At 36.5% G+C, this 9,277-nt stretch overlaps 1 protein-coding gene across 1 annotated transcript; it reads right to left on the bottom strand.

Annotated features, from left to right (window-relative positions):
• Positions 1-1,458: 1,458 nt before the first annotated feature.
• OLFML1 (olfactomedin like 1) lies at positions 1,459-7,867 on the bottom strand. Its single transcript, XM_009481872.1, has 3 exons — positions 7,742-7,867; positions 5,424-5,712; positions 1,459-2,237 (listed from the first exon to the last, which is right to left on the bottom strand). Exons 1-3 carry the CDS (start codon positions 7,865-7,867, stop codon positions 1,459-1,461), a joined length of 1,194 nt encoding a protein of 397 aa, XP_009480147.1.
• Positions 7,868-9,277: the final 1,410 nt, after the last annotated feature.

Genomic DNA, 9,277 nt, shown 5'->3' with positions numbered 1-9,277 from the left:
TTGCTAAAAGCAGAGTAGCACTGTTGCAACTCAGCAGTCCATACGCTCTTAGTTGTATTCCGGAACTCCTTTTCAAAATCATCCTGTGATGTTTGGCTGTTCTGTTGAAGCTATTTTTAAACAGAACAGCTCTTTCAGTGTAAAGAACAAAATGGGCTTTCTGTAGAAACAGCTGTGGATTGCTTTTCAAGGACCATTTTTAGTGGTGTGGGGTGCTTTCTTTTTTTGGGGTTGGTTTTTTTTTTTGGGTTGTGGGGTTTTTTTTTGTTATTAAACAGAAATGCAGCTGTCATTAAAATCCAAAAACTACAGCCAGTACCTGTATTTCTCAAGTAAAAGTCTAGGGTTTGGTTTTGGTTTTGTTTTGTTTTTTTAAAATATTATTTTTGAAACAAAACCATGTTTGTATTTACCTAGAGTTTATCTGTTACTCACAAAACCAGGACTGACCAGTGGCATGTCCTCACTTGCACTATTGTGCTCATCAGGGCCATCTTTCCTGTACAGGTATTTTGCTGGAGTCAGAGGGTAGGATAAGAAAGATTCTGCTATGATGGAAGTGATTTGAATTATTGAGAAAATGCCTCACAACTAGATGCTGAAAGAGGACTAATAAGAAAGGAAACAATTAAAGAGTGATTTGTAAAACATTTAAAAACAGTGTATGGTACAGAACAGGTCATCTAGGAACATTCCTTCTGACACACAAGCAGTGATACACTGAAAAAAAAATTGGAAGGTGGCAAATTGAAGCTGATAAAAGTGAGTATTTAGCTATAGCTAATGTATTAGCAGGATCAAAAGTGGACTGTACAGCTATGTGGATAACAAAAATGTGGAAATTTCATGGAAATAGACTAGAAGTTCAATGATTAGGAATAGCCTTGATGTAATGTACAAGAACTATATGTTAAAAATAAACCATGTTTGTGAGGATGTATACTCTTATGCTTTGTGATATAATAAACATGTCCAGTTAAAACTCAATAGATAATTTCTCTGGAAGCATGTGATTTTATAGTGCTTACAAGAAGGCTTCCTACAGTGAGCTTCAGGGTACTGAAGGTTGTTAGATAATGTATATTGGACAGGAAGGACTTCTGATTTGATTTCCATGGCACTGAAGCAGAATACACAGTTTTGGTAGGAAAAGAACATGTCAGAGATGGATTCTTATTTTTTTTTAATTAACCTTAGTCTTTAAGACTAATTTGTGTGTGTGTAGTGGGGGGTGTATATGTGTGGTATTTAGTCATCATGTAATTCATATTAACGGAGTCTTTACATATTCTTAATTGGACATTAGTTTAAGATCATTGGGGTATGTAAGCCTAAATTTATGTAAAATACTTTGTAAAGCTGTAACAGATGGGAATAATGTAATTTTAATACACTTTAATGACCATGTTGACATGGGCCTGCTAGCTTTTAAGTGTATTTGAAAAGCTGCTGAAGATTCTAAACTTTTTGCTTTGTGTGAAGCCTGTAAATGATCTGGGATCCATCACCCCAAGCAAAGAGTTGCTTTTCTTTAGGATTGTAATGTATAGTAGAATGACTACCCTGATGTTTTGGAAAATGCAATACTGGGATTTCGTAAGTATTTACAGCATCCAAAACATCATAAACACATTGTATGCGAGAAGTGCCTCCACTAGGAAGGTTGTACACAACATAGAGTGTGTTGCATGCCATGAAAGCTGCTTCAGCATCCTTGCTATTGCATGATGTGTCCCAAGTGTGCTCTACTGCCATGGTTATGTGGTTGATTTTAGTAATTACAATGTTTCCTCCAGTCTCTGGTTCTGCATGGATTGCCCAGAGCCCTTGCTCATCAATGGCAAAATCTATTTTTGTAGATGGAGAAAGCTGATAGGCAGGAATCCTTCCAGCCCCTGGCAGTAGCATTTGGTCAGTTATATTTCTTTTCTGGATATGGAATTTAATTATCTCATTTAAGGAGCCATGTCTGTGATAGAACAGGAAACCCTGATATATGATGTGGCCAGTTCCTTCCCAGGGAAATGGCAAAGTGACTCTGCGAGCTTTTAGTGTATGACTGGTTTCCGTGAATGTCATGATATTTGAGAACTCCAAAATAACATTATTTACAGAACCATTTAATAAATAAATCTTTGTATGCTTTTTGCCAGGATCTTTCATCCAAGAGCCATGCTTATCTCCAGTCTTCTTAACTATCTTTAGGGATTTAATACCTGCAAGCATGTGGTCACAACCTGCAAGGAAACACCAAAAAAAAAAAAAAAAAAAAATTAGAATATCTGTGTATTTGCTAGTTTCCTTTCTTTGAATTACTTAGTTTCCTTTTAATCCAACTCTAAGGCTAGGGTCAATATATCAGTAAAAGTGTCAGCAGCATGGCTATAGTAAGTAGTGTTGAAGCTAATTTTATATGATATATTCAGCATCTCCTGCTAAGGAAACTGTGTATCTTCAGCTACACACAGTATGACACAGTGTGTTCTTTTCTGCTGTATTAGACCAGTGTTACCCAAAAGGGATTCTATTTGTGTACCTGAGAGGAGACCAAGAGCACAGTTAGTGATTCTCTGATTATTCTTGTCGGTTCTTTTACAGGGCTGTAATTTTTACTCCAGAGAAGTGACTTCTGTTTTAGTTCAACACAGTAAAATAATCAAATTTACTTCTTACTGAAGGCATACAAACGAAAATCTATTTTCCTGATATGCCATGTGTATAGTATTTTTGTTTCAGGAGTTCTCTTACCCTCTGTTAGCTTCTTTTTTTGCATTTATAATATGAAGACAAATAAAAACAGATCATCATAACAGAAAGCCAAAACACTGGGTTATCTTCCCATTTCCCTTCCCAACACCTGCAGCACAAAGGAAACTAAACTAAAACAAATATATGGATCACAAAACCAGGAATGCCCATACATTAAGGTGGTCTTTAAATGAACTGGTATGATGTCTGTGTTGTCAATTCTTATGCTAGAAGCATGGCTGGTGGAATTACAGAGTTACCTCACTCTAGGGATAAAATTGGCCCTGGCAGAGAGCAAGTCTTAGTTTTGGTTTCATTACATTTTGTATGCACTTTGCACAGATGTTTAAGACCAAAAAGCACTAAGCTTGTGAAGACACAGGCATTTAGATGCTAAGATCTTTATCAAGTACCATCCTTTCCAGGAAAAACTCTACTGCAAAGAATATTAACAAGCTTGTTTACCAAAGGCACTCATAAATTACAAAAGACACTATTTGAAGTTTAAAGAATTGCCTTTAGTGAAGTGCATCCATTTTAGTAAACAGAAGAAAACAAAGCCCTATGGCAGGAAGTTTTGGCAGTAAATGAAACAAAGAGACCAAAACCAGACTCCCTATTTGGCCTGATATGAACCTATTGAAGTCAGTGGCAAGATTCCAGTTGCCTGTAGAAAGGAACCTTTATGTCATTTTGCATACTGATACCCTCTAACCAAAGCATTTGGATATTGCTGCTACAGCATGGATTTTTTTTCTTGGAAGTCCTCACTCTGGCTGCACCTTTCCTGAGCAAGCCACAATAGCTTTCCCAAAACTAACCTTTATTGATTAGATAGATACTAAAAACTTAAAACTGTTGAATCAAAATACCTAGCCAGCCTTAGCAACATCTTCCTCTGCAGAAGAAATAACCAGATTACTACCTGAAATCTATGAATAGTGTGTCTCTTCTTGAGAGAAGATTTCTAACTTTCCTTGGCTTTCATAAGAGCTTGGAGGAAGAATGAGAAACTGAGACATTAACAGTGAGCAACAAGTTTACCAAAATTTTTCTATGTTCTCCGCAATGATACCTGCAAAGCCCACTGTTTCTTATCATACCCCAAAATGTGCAGAAGATAGTTTCCTGTTTCCCACCCAAAGCAGGATGAGGTATCAACTACTGCATGTAAAAACAGTGATTCTACTTGACTGTTACTTTCAAGCCTGTGTGAACTTGAACCAAAACCAGTAACAAAGTTGGACTTAAAAAACTATTTTTTTGCTGGAGTTTTGGAGAGCAACTCAGCAAAAATAATCGTAACTGCTGGTTAATACATGATAGCCGAGAAGCAGAGCTGCTATTTGCCAGAGTTGAGGGTCTTGCTACTTTTTTCAATGTGCTGTAAAATCTACACAGGGACTACTTTTGCCATTGACTTCAATGGGACAAGCATCTGACAAAAGTAAAGTTGCTATGAATTGCTGCAATAAAATGAAAATAATTCCCAACAAGGGAAAATGAAAAGTAATTTTTTCCCCTCTGAAACTCTCAGAAACATAAAATTATCAAAGTGTCCTTACCACAGTCAGTTTAAGAATCCCCAATTTTTCTGCCTCTCAAAAAAATGCCTAATGTTCAAAAAATCTATCTATGGAAAAAAGAAATCTTGATATTCAGAGCACTCAACTGTGGTGTAGGATTAGAGCTTAGAAGCAGAATAGTTGATTGCTTCTGTCACCATCTGCCTTAATAGTCTTTTGCTGGAAAAGCTCAAGAAACAAACTGTAAACTTATTTGTAAAATTAAATCAATCTAATTCTGTTGAAGTTAGTAGAATTGTGTAACTGATGATGCTAAAGTTCTTTTACCTGGGTTTTTAAACAATGGCAGTTTATATTTCTTATTGTTTATTTTTCATTTCTTACTACTTTTGAATGAAAATGAAACAGACTACTTCAAATGTGTCTACAATATGAAATTTACAACTATAACTCAACTTTCTTAAGGGAAAGATACTTCTAAGTATAAAACTTAGTTTGTTTTAAAAAAAAAGTATAGATTGTGTATATATTCTTCATACTAGGTACCTTAACACTTAATTTTCCAATTGGAACTGAGCTTTGCTTGCAGCTAAGCCAATGTGTTCTCTTGATAAAGTACAGGGAGGGGAGAGGGAGAGAAGGAATAACAGAGGAGGACAGTAAAACAGATGCAAATTTTAGAAGTGAATTGTCTTTGTATTAACTCGTGAGTTCACTTTTGAGTTGAGGTTTTGACCTCTGCCCACTCCAGAAAACAAAGACCACCATTAATTCCTTGGTATAGCTGCAATACTCAGAAATGCACTGGCATTTTTAGTGCGACTTTGCAAGAGCATACCTTCAGAGGCTTTTTATATTACTTTATAATGAAAAGCAGCTTTCAAAGAATCAATTTGATATGCAGTAGAGTATCTGCAAAATAAATGTTTGAGTTGTACTTTCTTCCCTCTCTCTCCCATACCTTTTTTGTAGTTTGGTATTTGATTTGGTTTTTTTTTAAGTCTAGTATTTACACAGCCAAAACCCCATGCAATTATCTGTGGTAGTCACATAACTTGTGAAAATCTATTATCCACACATCAGCTTGCATGCATTGGCTAGGGGACAGGCTCATTCACATCAAAGTTCTGAAAAGAAAACTGTTCTTACTTGCATTAAGCATGAGTTTAAGTTTCTTTTTTTCTTCTGCTTCTTCAAATAGCTGCTGTTTCACCAGGTCTTCATGTACTTCTATACATGTATTAGAATCTGTGACAGATCCAAAATAGTCAATGTCCCTCTGTGCTCGTTCAATTCTTCTTAGCAAATTCTCTACTTCACTTTTAAACTCAGCCTTATAATTGTTCAGTCCTGCCAGGTGTGACAGTACCATCTTTGAAAAGTCCCGGAACTCTTCCACGTAATCCAATATGTCTCGGTTGCATTTTTCCAGCCTCTTCTTGAGTTAGAATGCAGGAAGAAAATAGATGGATATACGTGTATATTCTGTATAGATTAAAACCTTATTCATGACTACCTTAAAACCCATGCTATTCTCTCCTTTCCGGTCCCCCTGCCCCCCATCTATTTCAAACTGATCATGTGTTGCTGTATATCTATGTGAAGAGGACATACTAGCCTGGCACTAGCATTCACAGTTCTGGACAAAAATACACTTTTTTTTTTCCTTGATGTGGTTACTGACAACCAGATACTTCATTCTGCTGCCTAAAGAGGGAAAAGTGCTCTGGTAGAAACAGCTGGTGATACTTAAGTGCACATGATCTCTGATTACTTGCTTTCCAGAAACTTTTCAGAACTCCTCCTGTAGGACCACTGGTGAAGCAGTCCCAAAAAGTTTTCTGCAGGAAATCTACAAATGTGAACATTTCACATAAATGCACCTCTTCTGACCAAGACAGTATCTAGTGTGGCTATTCTGCGTCTATTTAAAATGGAAATACTGACATCTCTGTTTGAGTAAGGTTGGGTTTTTTTGTTTGGGTTTTTTTTTTGTCAAATTGTTGGCTGTATTTAAAAGAAGAATACAGATGTTTCTTTATAACTAGATTCAAATTAGCAATATTTGTAAAGGTGAGGAAAATGATTTCTCTGTTGTACTGCAGCTGCTTCTATAAATATCATAGGTGGCCTGAAAATAGAAGCCCAGCTGCCACTTTGGGAAGATGAGGAAATTGAGCCAATATTTAAGCCCAAGCACACAATCATAGTAGATCTAACTGCCAGACTGGGTGTTCTGATTTGGTGCTTTATGCACAGATTTCAGGTGTTTTGTTTTAAGGTGGTGTTTGAGTAGGGAATATCTGAGTTTGCTGGATTAATAGTGCAGTATGCATGTGTTCCTTGTAAACTTGGTGGTGCTGGTTTGTTTTGTGATGTGTGGTTTTTGTGTGGGTCTCTCCCCTCCCCCATTTATAAGTGACCATAAGTCCCCAGGAAGCTGTTTAATTACTCTCTACAAAAACTTTATTGTAAATGTTTTCAAGTGTTCTCTTCAGTATCTGCCTCACCCTTTTTCCTGTTTTTTGTTTAGTGCCCCTTGCACCAAGTGCTGCAGGTAGAATTACATCACTTTTAATGTGTGCCAAATGAATGGAAATTACCATGTGAAGTTGTCCCTATAGTGGTTAATAAAATTTAAATCTCAGTCTGCACCATGGGAATGGAATACCAGGCTAATCTTTCACTTCTTTCTGTGTTGTGAAGTTAAGACCAGTGAGAGCTTTGTACAAAAAGGGAACACAAGATCAGACAAGTTAAGGCTTCTCTAAAAGTCTACAAATGCAAGTCAGGAGCCAAGGACATGTTACTGATTTAAGATAAACTATATATGATTACAGCATGCCAATACTGAAAAGGTATTTTGCAGTACTGGTGTTTTTTTACTGCAGAAAAAGAAGCAGGTACTGCTACTTTTATATAATTAATTGAAAGCAAATACCTATTTCAGTCTCCCAGCTCTAAGGGGATTATTTCAACTCCTAGTTAAAGTGCAGATACACTGCTAGTTTACACAAATGTGTCTTAAACTACTCTTCCGAGTAGGTTCATCCGTACATAGAAAGCAACCTGATAAATTTCTATCTCCTTGTTAGTACTTGACAGCACTTCATCTGGTGACAATATGGTTATACTGTTCCCTAGGATGGACTGTGACAGTACTATAAACATGTGAATATTTAGCTAAATTCACTGACATCGTAAAAAAATATAAGTGGTAACAGAATAAAAATATACCATTCTGAAATTATGTCCTGCAATAAATAATGAAATGGTAATTAGGAACCATTATAGTTAAAGGTTTAGCTACAATTTTACGTATTTATTTGAAAAAGCTGGAAATTTATCTTCCTGATACTGTTTAGCATACAAACTGTTCTGTGTTCACACGCTTAGAAACACATTCATGCGTCGTCAAACCTCTTTGGAGTTAGGCAGTATTACAGAATGATACAGATAGCACATACCTCTAAAGATAGGAAACGCCGGTCAATGTAGTTCATCAGTGCTGCATCTTGCATCATATATTGCGCCGCTCCCATGATGCTTGTGAGGAGTGGAACTAATAAAAATCGGAGGTGCAAGACTACCATTGTTTCATAGAATTTTGAAGCAAAAAAGTAGTGAATTAATTGTGTGTGTGTGAGTGTGGAGGGCAATCCCAAACACTACTGCCAGTCCAGGATTACATGAAATTTAACGGTTGTCTGGTGCCGCGTTGTGAAAAAGTAATACTAAAAATTACTAAAAAGTTAAAAATACTGCGGCTGCAAGTATTAAAAAGACTTAAAATGGCTGTTTCAGTTTATCATTAAAAAAATAAAGTTGTGGAAGAGGAACTGACTGTGTTTATTTCTAGAAGCCAGATGACTGTTTTCCAGTTTGTGATCCTATGATCAATCCCAGATGTTCAATACTGAGTCACATAAAGCCTGTAGGCCAAATTTTATTAAATACAAATAAAAAGAATTTATTTTTCCCTCCTTTCTCCTCCCATCTGCTTTCCCGTGTGACCGGCACATTGCAGTGTATACTTGGTGTAAGTCAGCACAGATTCAAAGTCAGTGGAGCACTGGTCATTCTTTCACAGGAAGATCTGAGGCATAATGTCTGTAGCTATTTCAACAACCACAGCTGTTACTGTAAAACAATCTAAAGCAATTGTTTTCACTTCCAGCATTCAGCCTATTTACAGTAGGACCAAAAACCATAGATAAAATGATCTTAAAAAAAAAAATTTCCTTCCACTCTTCTCTTGCCAGTACTTTTCTAGCTAAAATCGATATTCTTAACACAGTTTTGTGTCAATTTAATGTAGTCCTTGATAGGTCTCTTCTTTCAGAATAATAATTCTACTTAGCATGTAAAAATTAATTATAATTAACTTACATGAGTCTATTGCATTTGAGGCAATTTTTATTTATTCTTTTTCATAATTTCCATAACTGAATGCCTTTTCTGGGAATATACGTAGCTGTGCTAACATTGTATTTGCTAGGAAACCATGTGTTAGGATGTTAGAAAGCTCCCTTTGTATCTGAAGCCAAAATGGATATCTCTGTTTCTCTTTCTCAGAATTCTCCACCTCCTCACTTCCCCCCCATTTTCTTTCCCTACAGTTTTTTTCCTCACATTTACACAGCTTTCCTTTTCTTTCTGCCTGCCTTGTGTGTAAGCATGTGAAAATGTGTCACAGCAGGCAGATTTTTACCTCCATTTGCTTGATTGTTGCAAGGTACGGTTATGCATGCTTTACAGGCAAATTTCACAGAGGTGCGCAGATAAGTATTTTTTCTTTTAGTATTGCTTTATCCTAAGAGGCATAAAAAATTTGCCAGTTCCTATTTACAGGGAAAGTCAATGATGCGCAGAGAGGTTAATACTTGGTTCTTCACTCCAATGTCATTTCACTTTACTCCAGGACTCCTGCCTGGGAGAATGGAAGCTTGCTTGCTTGGATCCTTGAAGGATTTTGCACTGAGAATAGACATGCTAGGAAGTGT

The sequence above is a fragment of the Pelecanus crispus genome, chromosome 6 (assembly GCF_030463565.1).
Source record: "Pelecanus crispus isolate bPelCri1 chromosome 6, bPelCri1.pri, whole genome shotgun sequence".
NCBI classification, from domain to species: Eukaryota; Metazoa; Chordata; class Aves; order Pelecaniformes; family Pelecanidae; genus Pelecanus; species Pelecanus crispus.
This window is presented reverse-complemented; position numbering and strand designations above follow the sequence as displayed.